We start from the raw sequence: 19,245 nt of genomic DNA, 5'->3' as shown, positions 1-19,245 counted from the left end.
AGGGCAGTGCAGAGAATTGGTAATGCATTGAGCCAGCTATGAATCTGAGGTACCTCCTGCAGGATTGTCTGATTGGGACATGCAGGTATGCCTCCTTGAGGTCCAAAGTAACTAGCCAAGCCTTCTTGCCCAGCATCGGTAGAAGTTGCTGCAGTGTTAACATTTTGAATTTTGGAACATCCAGGAAAGTATTTAGGATTGACAGGTCCAGTATTGGTCTCCAGGCTTTGTCCTTTCTGGGTACTAGGAAAAGTCTTGAGTAAAATCCTCGTCCCTGTTCTTGCTGTGGTACTCTTTGAATAGCTCCCATGTCCATGAGAGCAGCAATTTGTTTTTGTGCCTCTGCCCATTGGTTTTGCGGCAGGTCCGGCATACCTTTCGACTTTGGAAGGGTGTGAAAGTGTAACCTGTAACCCTGAGAAACAATATTCAGTAACCATTTGTCCTGGGTTATTATGTGCCAATTGTGTGAGAAAAGTGCTAGCTTTCCCCCTAGGGGTGCTGCCAAAGGGTAAGTGCTTGGCATTTGTAGAGGGAAGTCATTGGGACTGTTTCCTATAAGGTTGTGATTTGTCTTCTCCTCCTTTGGGGGCTGAAGCACCCCATTGTTTAGGTCGGTAGGAGCCTTGGGGTTGAGATCTGCCTCTTGGGCGTCAGTATCTGCCTCTTTATGGCCTGTCTGACACCGGAAAGGACCATTTTTTTGAAGGCCAGTTTCTGCTAAACCTAGGTGGTTGAACCTGTAAGAAATCCTTTACTGTCTGCATTGATTTTGCTTTATCTTCCATTTTCTTTAACACCTCTTCTGCCTTAAAACCAAACAAAGTATCATGCTGTAGTGGAGCATCCAATAATTTTACTTTAACATGTTCAGGTAAACTTTGTTCTTTCAACCAAGCATGCCCTCGAATGACAGAGCCTGTAACTGCGGCTCTACAAGAAGCCTCTAATGAATCAAAACCACATTGCAGAGTATGTTTTCCCACTTGTTCAGCTGCATGTAATAAATCCTGCATTTCCTTACTGTCAGGATTTTTTGAGTTTGTAAGCATTTTCTGTTGTAACAAAGACATGAGGTACTGTTGATATTTAAGCATGTGAAACTGGCAGTTTAAAGCCCTTACAGCTAAAGTAGCAGAATTGTAAACTTTTTCCCCCATCTATCCAGAGCTCTAGAATCCCTATCAGAGGGGACAGGGCTTTTAGCAATGGAAGCCTTAACCCCTTTGGGACCCTGAGAAATTGTTTCTGGGTCAGCAGCAGGGTTTTTATAAAGAAATTTATGAGAGTCAGGGACCCTGTAGTACCTGTCTGGCTTGACTGGTGCAGGGGGTAAAGAATCAGGAGACAGACTGGATTCAGAGAAAACATCATCAACAATATCAAGCACAGGGGGGATAGCCAGGGGCCTGTGTTGAGACAATAAAATAAAGTCTCTGAGCCTTTTCTTGGATTCTGAATAATCTTGGCTCTCCCAATGGAAATGCTCCCTCATGGTGTGCAGGGTTTCCCAAAAGAATAATTCTCAGGTGGAGAGGCTGAAGGTATAGATTCTTCTGCATCAGAGTCCTCATAGGGAGGGAGAGAATATCCCTGATCTGAAGAGGAATCAGAGGAAATAGAAACCTGGTCAGGGGAATCATAGTCAATGTCGTACCTAGGCCTTTTATCAGGAGGGGGATGGGAACCCCTGATCAAAGTAATTAGGTCCTCGGCCATTTTAAGCATCTGTTTCTTTGGCATGGATGAATGTCCTGGAGAATGCTGTACTTGTTTCCTTGTCTTTAATGGTGTTTTTGACTTTGCCTTGGCTGCTGCAATGGACTTAATAGTAAGCTGTGAAGGTCTGAAAACACCCTCAGAAGCCGATGCCTGCTCAGCGGCTCCGGACCCATCTGAGGGGATACTTTCCGCAGGCCCAATACCTTGAGTTTCCAGAGGCCTAGGTGTCTCCACGTGGGAGTCGGATACGGCCTGTGGCTCAGAGGTAGCAGGTGTCAGGGGCTGTGAAAGCACCTCACTGACAACCGGTGAACCGACGACTGGCCTAGAAAAGGCTTCGTCTTTGGTTTTGGACCTCGGATGCCTGTCCTTTTCCTTGTCTTTGCGTTTTTTATGAATTCCGGTTGTCGGTTGTTCCAATGGCATAATGTAGTTAAATCTTCGGCCAAAGAAATGTAAAGCAAAATCAAACAGACACTTAATAGTGCGTTTGTTGAATCTAACACAAAACCGACAACTAGTAACGTCATGGTCAGGGCCTAGGCAAGGAATAGAGTAAGAGTGAAAGTCCTTATGAGGTATTTGCTTCCCACAAGAAATACAATTCTTAACTTTTACTGACATCGGTCTGAAGCAAGAAAATGTTTCCCCAACGGGGTACTTAGCTTTATTGAAGACTTCGGTTCTGAAACTCGATTTCGAAAATCTAAGGAGTCGGACGACCGGCACTTGCGAACTGCTTTTGCTTCGGGCACCGCGTGGCAAGAAAGACTGACGAAAATGGCATCGGTTGCATCTTTTATACCCCTGGCGCACTGACATCAGGGAAGAGGCGACAGCAACCGACACCGGATCTAGACTTTGGAACTCTGGCTGACTGCGGGTAGCCTGCCAGCAGGATAACAAAAGTGTAATGACTGCAACAGTGAAACACGATGAACATCAGACTATGGTTTAATATCAGATACCTCAATGTCAGTCAAAGTCTTGCCCAATTCACCCAGACTAAACAAATAAAATATCCCTGGCGTCGCAAGACCATAAATGTACTGGCACAACCACCTCTAAGGTACTAGGGGACTATTAAAGGTCATATCCAGGGAGGTCTTTGAATACCCAGTGTCACAAGACCCTAAAACACAAGGCCAAAACCAAAACACCAAGAAAACCTGCTGGGAAAATATATACAATTGTCACAGTCTTTGAACCTAATAACCTCACAGAAACAACCACATAACACCAGAGGGGAAGGAGCACCAAAAAAGTGTAATATGCCTGGCAAAACATCCTGTACCAAAGGTACCCAGTAGGTACAGCCACCTGCCTATAAGGTGTTCACACAGGTAGAACTAACAATGCAGTAGAACTGCAGCAGAGCAAATCCTGGAAAATCATAATTGAAGGAAGTAGCTAAAACAGTGCCATGCTGCCTCCTCCACATTGGCCTAGTCCCTAGACTTAGAATAGAGAGTTGATGTGTAATGCCGTGGCAGTATGCAGAGAACTCCCAGTAGCTGGACATGCCTAATATCATTAAAGTGGCAAAACCAAGAAACAAGCAAATTAACCCAATAGCCCTAATAATGCTTTAGCCTAAAATGAGCTAAAATCAATGTACCTGCAATCCAATACAAATGCAATACAAAAAGAAATTTACTGCCCTAAGTTTGTAGTGCCTGTGCAGCTAATAGTTGAGGAATCTCCAAAAACCTGCAACCACCTTAAAACTGAATAGAAACAAAATCCTTAGTTCCCTAGGATTATGAGCATGATTGCTTCCACCTTGCCATCTAAAGTGTGCAAAATGAGAAACCCTTTATTTTGGGGATCATAGAAAATAGGCAAACAAATAAAGGATAGCATGACATGTATTACCCCACAAGCAGTGTAAAAAAAGGCTCTAGTCGTGAATAAGGAGTAGAAAAAATCAAAAGGCTCAGTTTAGTTGAGACCAAAAGCAGTCTTCCCACCCAAGTATATCAATACCCTAAAAAAAGTGTTGATCCAAGGTAGAACAATTTCAGTGAAAGCAAAAATTGGCAGGCTCAAAGGAACCTAAGAAATTTGAACAACACAATGCCAAAATCATCCAGTCTGTTTTGCTTTCTATTTCTGAAACTTAGTTGCTTCATCTTAATAAAGGACAAAGGAAAAAAAAACCAAATTGACCAGTAGATAATCAGGAGTAGGACTCCAAATTAGGGGGAGAAACTTCTTTGAAGACTAACCTTTGTCAAATAAATTCTCCTTCGTTTTTTGTCACACTCTATAATTAGTAGGCTGAAATCTCAAATCATTGAAGCTTGTAAAAACAAACCTTCTGAAGATAACTTCTGCTGATATTGCAGAGCCACTAGATCCCTGCTGTTAAAAAATAAGATTCTTTAAAACATGTTGAAGGAAACGAGACCTGAGACATTTTGCACAGGAATCAAGAACTAGAGAGCACTGGGCTCATGAGACTTGACATTGAGCAGATGGCCGTCAGCTGAGAGGTTAATAAGTAACAGAAATATAATCAGGCTGGAGGCTTCACATGAACTTTGAATTAATGGTCTGGGAGAACCTTAGGCCCTAAGAAGCATAATAGGGAAGGAATGAAAAACAAAGCCATGACCTTTCTTGCAAAGCACTGAAAGGAATCGAGAGTGCAAAGTGAGGAAACATATCTGGTTTAGTTTCCTTCTGAAAGAATCTTATTTGTCCCAAGCTGTACCTCCCTTCGTGCTTGAAAGAGCAGCTGGTGGTTTTTAGTGGAGAAGTGGGATCATTCTGTGTCTGGTAAAGAGCATCCACTGTCATTCTGTGAATACATAAACCTGTTTTTGAATGCTTTGGCTGCTGGACCTTCTGTGTTACATCAGCTAGATCTCTGCTACCCCATAAAGAATGGTGAAAAAAAGTTAGTTGCCAAGCTGGATCCAGTCTCTTGTTAGGTGCCCATGATTTGTCACAATGGGCCAAAATCTCTCCCCCTTGTTTCTCCAGCCATTAATGCAAACTGACTGCTAAATGTCAAGCTGTGTTGCCTAATAGAACTAACTCTCTCTTGCCTGAGTCTCAGGTGTGAATTCCATTTAATCTCTTTCATGTTGTAATGCCATAAATTCCTGTGTCTGGCAGGCCACTGTGCCCCTGGCAAATTCCTTTAGATGTCACCCCTGTGTCCAATGATTTGTGACACATCTAGAATCTTTTTGAAATGCTGGTGTAGTCTGGGAGGTCCCATGTCAAAATATGCAGTCAAATGTAGATAGGTTCCCATAGATTTTGATACAGGTATTATTTGAATTTGGCACTAAGTAATTGCAGCACTGAGAGTAATCAAGAGTTTTTGAGGGTGAAGTGGGAAAGGAAATTCCTTTTGAGTGCAAGGGGAGAAGAGGCTCTAGATGCCAAAGAAAAAGATTCTGTTGTTTGTCCGTCTTAAAAAGGACTAGGACTGACTTCCTTTAGTTCAGTTTGGCATTGGGAGATTCTGTTGTTTGCTACTACAAAAGGCCATCTGGGCATCAGTATTCCGTCTCACACCAAGAAGACACTGACCTTGAGTGATGGGAAGACTGGTCTTTATTTCCTTTGTTTGATCACCCTATCACCAAGTCGCTAATGATGACATTTCCCAAATGCTTCTAAGAAAGCTCTGGTCTTGAGCCAAGCCAGAACAGTCGTGAATTTAAGGATACAGAAGAAACAGCAGGCCAGCCCAGCAGATTGAGATCAATTCCAAGCACAACAAATAATACTTCCTCTTTCATGATAGATAAGCCAAGGAAGCATTAAGTAATGATGGATAAAAAAGTTTTCCAAGTGCAGATACTGCAGCCCAAGACCAGTTTAAGGTACCAAAAGGTAAACTTTTGAATTGATCTAGAAAGTTGCAGATAGTTGTACTGATCATTGAATGAACTTAGCTCTGTGTGGCCTTCCTTGAAGGTAGTCTTATCAAATAAATCTCAGCCTTTTTTCCTTCTTTGGTACTGTTCTGAGGCGCCCCCTATCTAGAGCTTTCAAAAGCAGGAACCTCTCCTTCTTTTCTATTTGGAGGAACAACAGATTCTTTTGTAGGTGAGGGGAGGTTTCTTTTGAAAATAAAATATCTGGCAATTCTTTCCCAAAGCCCAGAGAAGTAGGGGGCCAATCCTACAGTGGTGAATGATGTCAGCCTCCCCTGAATGGCCTGGGCAGACAAGTCCAAAATTCTTCTGTGGAAGAGGCAGGTCATTGGGTCTGCTGCTGCCAGGCGGACCCTGCCCTCACCAGAAGTCTGAGCAGATGAACTCCCTCCTCTAGGAAAGGAAAAGAACTGAAGCAGCCAGCCCCTACCAGGATCTAGACCTACCTGTCCCTGGGCGAGACAGGATAAGTCCACTCTGCCTTAGGCCACGTCTACTAAACTTGAGGTTGCTGCACCTCCAAAATCCCTTCCACCTTTGCAGGACTTTAGCTACTCCCATTGTTTTTTTTAAAAAAAACTCTCTGGCACAGGCAAACACACATCAGCACTCCATTTCTGCATCAAAATCCCTGGCTTGTCTTGCTCAACTAATCAGAGATCTTATCACCAATCCTTGAGAAAATGCTCAGCTAGAGCCACCTCTCAGCCCGGCGTCACAGCATCAAAGAAACCACACTGCAAATGCCTTTTCCCACTTGTTCAACAGCATGAAACTAAATCCGCAACTTCCTCCTTACACACCATTCAACAAATTGAGATCCCACAAAGACTTCAATCTCAATACCTGCTACTGAGCATTAACATATGGAAAAGTGTGATTCAAAGCCCTCATGGCTAAAGTGGAATATGAAACTTTCTTCTTCCATCTATCCAAAGCCCTTTGCTCTTTTATCAGGAGGAACCAGGATTTTTAACTACAGAAGCCTTCACACCTTTAGGCCCCTTTTTAACCACTGCCACTCTGCCTAGGACCTTTGAGAGACAGATACTGGGCAGGCTAGGAACCTATAAAATTTAATTGTGTTGGGAGGCAAAGAATCTTCAGAATCAGAGTGTGCAGCAGGCAAGAAACAAGCCATTTTATGCACATTCAGAACAGGAGGTATAGCTAAATTCTCAAACTAAGGGGATAGAATTCAACCTGCCTTCCTAAAACTTCAGAATTGCAAGCCTCTTCCTCATGCTCCTCAAATCTGCACCTTCTCATGAAAAAAGAGTCTCAGAAAAGAAGAGAAGCTGAAAAGAATCATCCATCAGAGCAGAAGCTGAAGGAGTAGAATCATCCAATCAGAATCCTCCTGCAAGATACTGCCGAAGTCTCTCCAAACTCTTCAAACTCTCAAACTCTCAACCTCCAGGTTCTCAAACTCAGGGGGGGCAGGGAACCTCTTGTCAGGGTAGCCATTTTTCCTCTAATCATTTAGCATATGCACCTGAAACAAAAGGAGAAACTGCTTCTGAAGCCCCCACTGAAGCTAAAGTAGCCCTGCCCCTTAAAGAAGCCAGAAAGAGAGGTTAGAAACCTTAGAAAGGAAGAGAAGAGGAGGAACAGCACTTAGGAGAGGGAGCAGCTCAGCCAGCCTGGCCTAGGACACATCCTGTAACAGTAAAGTTTCTCCTGAGACTCCGAAAACGAAAAAGAACTCAAGAACCACTGGGGGCGACTCTCCGTTCTTAAAAACCCGGCCGGGACTGGTTGTTCCTTCTAAACTTTTCTGCTTTGTCCTTGGCTTTTTTTTTTTGGCGGGCGCGCACCGTGGTGCGGCTTTTATCCGTACAGCGCTTCCAAACACTAACTAAGCACTTCTTAATCTAACTCTTTAATTTGTTAAATAAAGCTAGCACAAGAGCGGCTGCACACAAACAACTCAGGCCTAAACAAACAAGGTAGGTATACACAAAGTATGGTAATTCCTATGGTATAAGTACACCACAAAATACAGTTATTCACTTTTTCTGACATCCGTTAAAAACTCAAGAAAAATAAAAATATTCCCCTAGCCAAGTACTTAGCCAACTTTGCCGGTCTTGAACTCTGACTTCTCAGAATTTCAAAGAGCGCCAACCTGCACTCGCAAAAACTGCTTCTGCACGCGGCCAAAAAAAAGCAAAAGACTACGTCGATCATGCGCGCATAGTACCCTGTACCCTGGCATTACTGGCAGTCTAATGCGCCGTGACCGACGTCAGCCATATACTTTGGTACTCGGGCCGACTGGACAGCGGACTACCCAATAGTTAGGACTGCAGCAATGTGGAATGAAGAACATCTTGTCATTTGGGTCTGCTAGTTCAATGCTCTAAAGGCCAAAGTGTCAGAAGTACAAAGCTTCTTTCCATATCTGTCCATGGCACTATTATTCTCTGTGTGCAGGTAAAATATTAGCAGTTGTTAAAAGTTTGTAAGGCTCATCAGTGGAGAAAGAAAACATAGAAGCATCTGCCAAAGGGTTTTTAAAGAGAAATTTAAGATTTTCTGGCCTCTTAGGTGCCCGGAAATCAGGAGAGGCAGAAGTGGATGCAAACGCATATAGAAAGCCCTCCAAAACTGGAGACAGGTGTAGGTGTAGGAGCTCTTACCTCTAACAGGCTGTACCCTCTTCTGCACATCAGAAACTTGCCTAGATTCCCATACAAAACATATCATTTTTGTTGTGATTTCCCCAAAGGAAATTTCCTCAACAGGAGAGTCAGGAAATAATGTATCTTTCATCATCAGAAACCATCTGGACTGGAAAACGAACCTAAGAGGAATAAGCTAAGGTGTGTTCATCTAAATCAGATTGTTCTTCTTCCACAGAAGATTAATGCTGTCTCCTCTGAGAAAGGGTACAAAGAAAGAAGCAGAAAGAAAGGAAGGAGGCTCGAGAGATAAAGCATTGTATGGGCCCTGCAGATATTTCATCCCTTCGTTTTCTTGAGACATATGAAAATGAGAAATATTCTTTATCTTTCATTTAAAAATAAGTAAATATTGCGGGAAGAAATATCCAGGGAATTGTTATGGCTAGGCTTGTATAGGCCCCTTGGGCCGATAGCCTAGTACCAACCTATGAACCTATTTCTTTTTCTCATGTCATCCAGTATGTCCAAAACAGGGGGTATAGCCAGAGGTCTGTGTTGAGGTAACCAAAGAAATTCCCTAAGTCTTTTCTTGTAATCTGAAAAGTCTTGGCCTTCCCAATGGAAGTGTTCCCTCAAGGTGTGCAAGGTTTCCCCAAAGGAAAAATCCTCAGGAGGGGATACCGAGGGGATGGACTGTTCTGCATCCGAATCCTCAAAAGGAGAGTAAGAGTGTTCCTCTGCATCAGAATGTTCTGATAAAATGGATCCCTGATCAGAAGAGGGAGAATCTTCCTCCACTCTGGGTCTCTTGTGAGGAGGGGGTTGAGAACCTCTGATAAGAGTAAATAAATCCTCAGCCATTTTTAGCATCTGTTTTTTAGGCATGGGTCCTGAAGATGGGCCCTGTGCAACAGGCCTCGTGGGATGCCTGGCTGCTTTGGATTTAGTAAAGGCCTTAATTGAAAAAGAAGATGAGGGCCTAAATACACCATGGGTGGAGGTGGACCTGTCCACATTTGTAGGCTCGACATTAGCAGGGGCTTCGGTAGTAGTCTGGGAAAGGGCCGAGGACCCAGCGGTCTCGGGTACAGAAGACACCGCCAAAGGAGTGTCGTCGGTAGTCAGGGACTGCAAAGGCGTCTCGCTGAGAACCGGACCACGTGTAGCCTGTTTCGGCATGGTGTCGGTCCTTTTCCTTGCGTTTTTTTGGACAAAACGGTAGTCGGAGTGTCCGACTACATCTTATAATCAAAAGCTTTACCAAAGTAGTGTTGGGCGAACTCCGCCCGACGCTTAATAGTGCGTTTATTGAAGGTAGTGCAAAAGCGACAGCCCGAGACGTCGTGGTCTGGGCCCAAACAAGGTATGCAGAGGGAATGGAAATCCTTATGCGGTATTTGCTTCCCACAAGAAATACAATTATTAACTTTTTCTGACATCGGTCTGAGGCAAGAAAAGGTTCCCCAACGGGGTACTTAGCTTTAAAGACGACTTCGGTTCCAATTTTTTCGTAATTCAGGAGCTGGCCGACTGGCACTTGCGAACTGCTTCTGCTTCGGCACCGTGGCAAAAGACTGAAGAACATGGCGTCAGCTGTGTCTTATATACTCTGGCCTCACTGACGTCAGAAGAGTAAGCGACGACAACCGACGCCGGACCAAGACTTTGGAATTCGGCCGACCGAGGGACCGCCTGACGGCTGAAAACCCATCTGTGATTACTGCAGCTGTATGCACGATGAACATCGTGGTGAATCTGAACCCTGGTGGACCTCAGCCAAGAATCCAGATACCTCTTCCCCAACTAGGATTCGAGGTATGATGTTTGGTCCTCTCTGAAAATAATTAGCCTTGGTTCTCCCCTCTCAACCATTTCAGTATGATCATTCATACTGGACATGCAAGAATCAGATGTCATACCAACTTCCAGTGGGATTGCAGTTTTGGTAACCAGAGAAATAACCTGATGTACTGTGGCTTCCTGCAACACCTCAATGGGTATAACAGAGTCTGAATGGGCAGACAGTTGTTCAGGCCTAGGCCTTTTGAAATTCTGTTTGGGTACGAGCAGAACGTGGGATGCATAGGGTTCTATCATTTAGGATTGGGTGAGGCACTTCAAGTGCTAGGTTTCTAAACAAGTGTTCAATGAGGAAAAGTTGACTGACAAATCTTATAGTTATGTTCCACACAAAGACAAAACAAGTATTGGGAGTTCCTTATAAAGAATCTGCCTACCAGAATCACATGTCCCTCTCTTAGCTGACATCTAACAAAATTAAACACCAATGTTAAAGAAAAAAGGAAGGTTCCTTGATGGAGAATTTATTCGAGTATGTGAAGGCAGAGGTAACACAAACGACCATGTGGACAGAAGGATGAGAGTGAGACCTGTGGTTGGACTGGCGGCGAGACAGTCTGAGGATCTTGTGCTCATATGCCTGCTTATGTACCGTTACACCCATAAGCATAGGTTACGTTGGACACACAATCATATGCATGGTGTTTTGGCTTTGGTACTCTGGTCAGATAACCCAACAGATACTGCAACAGTGAACTAAGGAAGGATATAGATGTTTTATATGTGTGTGTGTAGATATATATATATATATATATATATATATAGATATATAGATATATATACACACACACACATCTATTTGATAACCAACATCCACAAGGACATTTTCAGACTCAGCCCAGGAATACAGTCTAGATAACTGATTTGCTCACAGTAGGCAAACAGAAGTTGAAGGAATCAAACCCTAGAACACAGGAAGCAGCTCATTAACAACTTACCTGTTTACACGTGTGTGTTATACATAAAATACATAGACACACACACACAAAATACTTGTATTAAAATAACCATCAAAACTGATGTTAGTGTTTAAGATAAAACAATCTAGAGAATGTTGCACCTGACATGAGGACTGTATCCATGTTCCTAACATATCCGAGAATCCCAAAGTGGGTTTCACACAATTTTAGTTGTTAATAAAGAACTACAGATATACCTAGACGTGTGTACAAACGGGGATGCGCACACACACACACACACACACACACACACACTGACACACACACACACACACACACACACTGACACACACACACACTGACACACACACACTGACACACACACACACTGACACACACACACACACACACACATATATGGGGAAAAATATTGAAAAAGATGTGCCTGCTATAGCTGATCATTTAGAATCTTCTAAGCCAGATGGCAATAATTCTTTAAGGGATACCATTTACAGTTTTAGATGCAACAGGCCAACAGCCTCATTTGAATCACCTGAGATTGTGAGCAATATTTTGAGAATATGGACCAGTGACAGCTGACATCATCATACCTGTACAAACAAAAACTAATAAAAAGATACAGGCTTTGTGACCGATACATATCCGTTTAATACAACAGGTATTGCCTGCCTAAGAATGATATCTAAATTGGCACTAATCATCGTCTTGAGTGATGCATCTGGTGCCATCCATGCTAATATGAGCATTCTAAACTGAATACTGCATTGACATAAGCTGCTTTCTGAAGACTGCTGTTGTATTTTCAGTTTATTTTATTGCATTTTTCTACATTTCATCACTGTAAAATGTACTTGCATTTCCTTGGTTTATCTGTTGCTAGTATGCTTTGAAATCACTTTAAAGTGTGTGTTTCTCATTGCTGGATTGTTTGCTTTAGAATCACCTTATAATTATACACACTTTATATCACATTATAATCACGTGTTATAGTTTGTTGTTTCATTTGGTTCTGGTACATTTTCACTTTTGGCTAACTAAAGTGCATGTTTTACATTAAGAAGACTGGGACTGCAATTCTAGTGGCAGTTGAAAGGTAGACTGGTCTGTTTGAGCTGGGAAACACAGGAAGGCTTAAAGTGAGACTGTTTTCTGGGCCAGATGGCTTTTTAGTTGGTTAGTCACTTTTCTCTGAGTCTATAAGTTCTACTTCTTCTACTGTTTGTTGCTCGGTGATGTTCAGCAGTCCCTTGTACAGAAGCAGGCACTTAGAAATTAAATGTTCCCTATAAAATATCACCTGTAACTTCATCCAGTACTCAGTTGTGCAAACAGCAACTTATGTGCATGCTGAAGAGCACTGCTGCATGAATTCAGTCATACATAGCCTAGTTGTAGTTTCTACCATCACAGTGCCCAAATTAGCTTGTTCTACCACCTCTTTCAAATTCACTTGAAGTCCTGACACCATTGATGAGCACTTTTTCAATTTCTCTGTCACCAGCTTGGTAGATATTAGCATCCTGAGTCTGTGTAGGAATTCTCATGTTCACTGACCAAGTACAGTTGTTTACACTTACCATAAATGTAGATGTTCGAGTGTATTCACTGTTGCAGTCATTACATTTGGGTAATCTGCTGGCAGGTTGCCCTCAGTCGCCCTGAATTCCAAAGTCTTGAGTCCTGCGTCGGTTGCTATCTTCTCTTCCATGACGTCAGGTCGTCAGGGGTATAAAACTTGCAGCCGACGCCATTTTCTTTAGTTTTTCTTGCCCCCGATGTCAGGTGCCCCCAAAAAGGTAGCAATATTATATAAATATATAAATGCATGCGTCAGTATAAACTTTACCTTCATCTACAAGCAAATACACCAGATAGGTTGTAGAAGATCGTAAAGAAAAGATAAACTTCAGAATGACAGGGGGATGGCGGGAGGGTAAGCTGGACTGCCACAGTGAATATACTCGAACATCTACATTTATGGTAAGTGTACACAAATGTACACAAATGTACTATGTTCTTCGTGTTTCACTGTTGCAGTCATTACATTTGGGTAGAACCCCATAGAATCTTGGTAATGCCAAACTGACAACCCTTCCGACTTAACAAAACCAACGCAAGGGACTCTAAAGGTGTTACTGCTCAATGCCAGAAACCTAAACAAAAAACTCCAGTCCCTCCAGGCCCACCTCACCCAGGAGAATGTGGACATCTGTGCAGTTACTGAGACATGGTTTAAACCCATAGACAGAACCCCAGCAGTGCAGAGCTATAATGCCTTTCACACATTCAGCCCAGCTACTGTACAAACAGGGACCAAAGGTGGAGGTGTCTCAATTGATAAACTCACCTCAAGCCTAATCAATGTGCTTGAGCTTCTCCATGTCCAGATTTCCACAGGCAGTGTCACATATCATATCCTTGCAACCTACAAGTCACCCTTGATGACCCAATAAAAAACATAACTCATACTTGGACTTACTAAAGGCCCTTAACGTTCAACCCAATGCCATATACATGGGCAACTTCAACTACCCCATTATCAACTGGTATAATTATACAACCTCAAACCTACAGGTCCAGAGATCCCTTGACTTTGTAAACACAAACACCTTGGACCAGAGAGTCCACATACTCACAAACATGGGAGAATGCTGTACTCCCCCTTCCCCACTGCAGTGTCCTCTCTGGTAAGGTAGTAATAAAATCAGTTATATAACCCTGGCTAACTCCATAACATTGAGGAGCTATTAAATGCAAACTTCCTATGACTAAGTTATAACATGCCAAAATTTCAAGCCTCCTCAAACTCAGACAGCACAGCTGCCTATGCAGAATTGTTCGCAGAAATCATACAATCATGTCATTAAATGCACAGTGACAGCTGTGCCTACTAGACATAAGGCCAAAACTAACTCAAAAAGCAATACTCTGGTGGAATCCAAACATAAACAGCATGTACAACAAATGAAAAAAATCAAAGCCCAGATTAGGAAGTGCACTCAGCATGATAAAACACACAACTAAGAGGACAAATTAAGTCTACTAAAGCCACATTTGAGGTTATGATAGCTTCCCCGTCAAAGGATGAACACATGGTTTTCTTTAGCTATGAAAAAAAGCAGCACACTGCAGCGTGCAGAACTGACTGTAAATGAATCCACAGATATGAAAGATGCAGCAAATCTGCTGGATAACAAATTCAACTACAATTTTATCCCGTCTCCCCCAGCATCCCCCCAGGAAATACCAAACAACCACCCCAAACTATCACTAAGGAGCAGGTCCTAAATGCTCTCTCTAACGACCCAATAATATTCCAGAACGCCTCCTAAATAGCCTGAAACATGACCTATCAAACCACTGGAGACGACGTTTAACCATATCTTCTACATAGGCTTTGTGCCATACAAATGGAGAACTGCAACTGTCATCCCTCTGCACAAGGGCAGGCCATCAACACACCCTGGGAACTACACACCCATAAGTCTGACTGGTCTCCTATGCAAAGCCATGAAAATAATTATCATGGAAATGATTAATAAGGACATAAAAAACTTAAAAATACTGGATCCAACCCAATTTGATTTTGTCATGGGCAGATTATGCCTACTCAGCCTGGTAGACTTCTTTGAGAAGGTCAGCAAGGAAATGAATGATGGTAAAACAATGCATACTGCCTTACCTTGAGCTGGCTAAGGAATTTGATACAATACACCACTGGGACACACTGTAAGCAAACCTAACAGATACAGGCATAACCCTGTATGTTATGCTCTGAACAGCCAGCTGGTTTCTCAGATAAGACCCAGGAAGTTACAATAGAGGAGACCATCTTCACAAAGAGGTTGGTCACTAGCAGAGTCCATCAGGGCTTTCTGCTGGGTCCCCCTCATTTTGGCATCTACTCAGAAGTTAAGGCCAGTGTCAAGGGCCTCTCAGTGACCAAGTTTGCAGATCATTGCAAATAAGGAGCAGTGACAGAATCTCCCCAAGATACTAACATCTAACAGGAAGGACAAAGAAACAAATGACTGGTGCAAAACACACAGCTTAAAACTTAGTCCCAAGAAATGTTTATCCAAAAATGAAAACCATTAGAACAAAAAAAAAAAACACAATCATACTTTTACAGTCCAAGAAATGACAGACACGGTAACAAAGTTGGAGCAATATGGAAATATATCTAGGACAAGGCTGCCATCATGTCCTCCATCTGATTTACTTAAGACTGTACTGTCAGTATAATTAAAAAAAAAATAATAATAATTTATTACTAAAGGTTCTGCGGTTCTAATTCAATTGTTGAAATGTCAGATGTGAAACTTTTCTTAAAAATGTATTCACAGTACCTACCTTAAAGTTGGGCATTTTTAGTGTTTTGATAAAGTTTATGCAGAAAGCAATTCCTAATATATTCTGCAAAATCCACACCCACCTGTAAAAAGAACATAAAGCATCGATTATTAGTTACTCAGCACTGGATTTCAACATACGAAAATAAAGCAATTACATAGGTGTATCTGTCTCTCTCTCTTTTTTTTTTTTAACAAACAAGTCTATGATCAACAATTCAGGTAAATCCTGATTGAAAATACCCTGGAAAAAGAAGGGTAAAAATACAAACACTTGGAAAATCTAAATGGAGTGAATTATGACAGGCACACCCAAAGAGAAAAGGAACTTGGTATGACTTACTCTACAGCAGAGCTTAATACCTTGCACTTTCATACCTATTGGACACAACACTTGCTGCAAAACTGCCTCTACATTGATCACACAGTAAAGTTAAGCTCACCATAAAGCATGAAGAGGCTCCACCAAATACCATTTGTGCAAATGCAACACATGTATGTATCAAGTGGGTTGCCTTTCCATTTATTCAGCACCTCCTTGCCTTTGCAGGTGTAAAGTACAGTTGTGCACACTTACCATAAATGTAGATGTTCGAGTGTATTCACTGTTGCAGTCATTACATTTGGGTAATCTGCTTGCAGGTTGCCCTCAGTCGGCCTGATTAACAAAGTCTTTGGTCCTGCGTCGGTTGCTGTCCCTTCTTCCATGACATCAGGTCGTCAGGGGTATAAAACATGCAGCCGACGCCATTACATCAGTTTTTCTTGCCCCAGATGTCAGGTGCCCCCCTAATGGGAAGCAATTAAACATAAAAGCACAAAAATATACCTCCAACAAAAAAGCAAATACACCAAAAAGGCTTTTAAGCATAGTAAAGGAAAGTAGAAGTATAGCCAAAAGAAGCTAGGGGGCTGGAGGGAGGGTAACCAGGACTGCAACAGTAAATAAACTCGAACATCTACATTTATGGTAAGTGTACACAACTGTACTATGTTCTTCGTGTTTCACTGTTGCAGTCATTACATTTGGGTAGATTCCCAAAGCTATGGTTGGGAGGAGGAGTTTAGATAGCATTAGGGCCAGCTATAAGGCCCTGCAAGTCTGCAGTGGCAAAGCCAGCTCTGGATTTAGAGAAAATTGGCAAATGGTAATGCTTGGTGAAAGTATGTACAGAACTCCAGATAGCAGCTACTAGGATGTCAATGGTAGGGACACCTTTGTGAAAGGCTGTAGAGGTAGATGCAGCCCCAGTGGAGTGAGGTCTGATCCCCTGGGGGATAGGGTTTCCATGGTGCTTATAGCAGAAATGAATGCAATGGCTTAACAATTTAGAAATGGTTTGCTTTGAAATAGCCTTCCCCTCTGCCCCTGCAGCAAATGCTACCAACAGTTGTTCAGATTTCGTTTGAGGCTTAGTCCTGCCCAAGTAGAATCTAAGTTGTCTGTGCACATCTAAGGAATGCAGTATCCGTTCCCCTTTATTGTGTGGATTGGGAAAGAAGGTTGGCAAATGAATGGACTGATCAAGTGCCACACTGGATACCACCTTAGGCATGAAGGATGGATTGGTTCTGAGTGACACCCTGTCTGCATGAAAGATGATGAAAGGCTCTACTGCCATAAGGGCCTGTAATTCAGATACCCTTCTAGCTGAAGTGATTGCTAAAAGGAAAGCTGTTTTCCAAGAAAGAAATTTTAAGTCTGCAGTAGCAGCTGGCTTGAAAGGAGGTAGAGTGAGTTTCTCCAAGACAAAGTTAAGGTCCCAGGCTGGGGTTGGAGCTCTCCTGGGTGGTCTCAAATTTTTGGCCCCTCTGAGGAACTGCTTGAGCAGTGGATGAGAGAAGAGGGGATGTTCTGTGTTATAATGAGCTGAAATGGCTGAGGCATGGATTTTAATGCAGGAAAAAGACAAGCCCTTGTGAAGCATCTCAGTTAAGTATTGTAAAATCTGAGGTAAACTGGGTGCTGCTGTGCTCATCCCTTGAGATTGGTTCCAGGCACAGAATCTTTTCCATTTTTCAGCATAAGATTTTCTAGTACTAGGCCTCCATGCCTCTAAAATGATATCCATCACAGGTTTGCTGAGGGATGGCAAAGGAGAGATTAAGTAATTAGCCAGGCTGCAAGGTTTAGTGTTGGTAGCTGAGGGTGCAGAATCTGGTTCTCCTGCTGAAACAGCAGGGAAGGAGTCTGAGGCAGGTGCCATGGAGATAACCACGACACACTGCGCAGGAAGGGGTACCAATGTTGGCGCGGCCAGTCTGGAGCAATCAAAATCATCCTTGGTTTGTCCTGTTTGACTTTTAGTAGTACTTTGGAGAGCACAGGCAGAGGGGGGAAGGCATAGACTGATAGGTTTTTCCAGCTGAAGGACAGAGCATCCACTTTCCAGGCTTGTTTGTGGGGAGTTTTTGTGCAACATTTGTCCAATTGGTAGTTCTGGGGAGAGGCAAACAGGTCTATGTCTGGGCTCCCACATTTGCTTGTTAACATGTTGAAAATCCTTGGTTCCAGTTTACACTCGTGTGGGTCCATGAGGTTTCTGCTTAGTCCATCTGCCAGTGTATTTAATTTTCCTGGCAGGAATTGAGCTTGTAGGTGCACTTGGTAGCTCAAGGCTGTGTTCCACAATGCCATGACTAGTCTGCAGAGGGGGTAAGAATGTGTACCCCCTGCTTGTTTATGTACCACATAATAGCGGTGTTGTCCATCTTTACCATTAGTTGTCCTGGACGAATGTGGTCCTTGAAGACTGTCAGAGCATTCTGTACAGCTAACATTTCTTTTTGATTTATATGCAGTTGCATTTGACTTAGGTTCCATTTGCCCTGAATGCACTTCCCTGCCAGGTGAGCCCCCCCCATGCATAGTCTGATGCATCTGTTGTTAGGGTTTGGACGGCAGGGGCTGGTGTGAAAGGTAGTCCCTTGTTTTTGTGGCAGGCCTCTGTCCACCAAAGGAACTCTAGGCATAGGCAAGGTATGATAGGAATCATTGTTTCTAGGTTTTGAGAATGTTGACACCATAGGCTTTTTAGATACCACTGTAGTTTCCTCATACGCAGTCTTGTATATGGAATTAGAAGAATGCAGGAGGCCATGAACCTCAAGGCTTGCAGTATTTGTCTTGCAGATAGCAGGTAGCAGGGTTTTTGTGGCCACTTGTTTGAAGTAAGTTGTCAAATGAATGTGCTTTTTTGGAGTGAGGTAAGCCATCTGGGAAGTTGTATTTAAGCTTGCTCCCAAGAATATAATTTGTTGACAGGGTACCAGTTGTGATTTCTTTTCGTTTATGGTGTACCCCAGACAAGTTAGAACCCTTTTTACAAAGGCCAGATGATTCAAAAGTATGTCCTGGCTTTCTGCCTAAATTAGACAATCGTCCAGGTATGCGTATATTTGAATATTTCTTTGTCTGCAAAATGCAATAACTGGAGCTAGGCACTTTGTGAATACCCTGGGCGCAGTAGATAAGCCAAAGAGCAGTGCAGAGAACTGATAGTACATGTAGCCTGCTTTGAAGCGTAGGTATCTTCTGCAAGATTCCCTGATTGGGATGTGCAGGTATGCTTCTTTTAAATCTAGTGTTGCCAACAAGGCATCTTTGCCTAGCATAGGAAGTAATTGGTGAGGAGTCAGCATCTGGAATTTTGGAATCTCCAAAAATGTGTTTAGAGTAGACAGGTCCAGGATAGGATGCCATGAATTGTCTTTCCTGGGTACCAGGAAAAGTCTCGAATAGAAACCTTGTCCCTTTTCCTCTTCTGGTACCAGCTGAATAGCCCCCATGCTTAAGAGAGAAAGTACTTGTTTTTGTGCCTCTGCCCACTGATTTGGGGGTAGGTCCGGCCATCCACTTGGTGTTGGC

General features: G+C 42.8%; 1 protein-coding gene across 4 annotated transcripts in view; it reads right to left on the bottom strand.

Annotated features, from left to right (window-relative positions):
* Positions 1–19,245, bottom strand: part of SPPL2A (signal peptide peptidase like 2A) — a 1,262,472-nt gene that overhangs the window by 362,229 nt on the left and 880,998 nt on the right. For all 4 annotated transcript variants that reach the window (XM_044077635.1, XM_044077634.1, XM_044077636.1 and 1 more), the window contains one exon: positions 15,379–15,460. In XM_044077635.1, the coding sequence (XP_043933570.1) occupies positions 15,379–15,460 (82 nt within the window). The remainder of the gene's footprint in view (positions 1–15,378; positions 15,461–19,245) is intronic.

Source organism: Protopterus annectens, chromosome 7.part0 (assembly GCF_019279795.1).
Source record: "Protopterus annectens isolate FY-2018-M chromosome 7.part0, PAN1.0, whole genome shotgun sequence".
In the NCBI taxonomy this organism is placed as follows: Eukaryota; Metazoa; Chordata; order Ceratodontiformes; family Protopteridae; genus Protopterus; species Protopterus annectens.
This window is presented reverse-complemented; position numbering and strand designations above follow the sequence as displayed.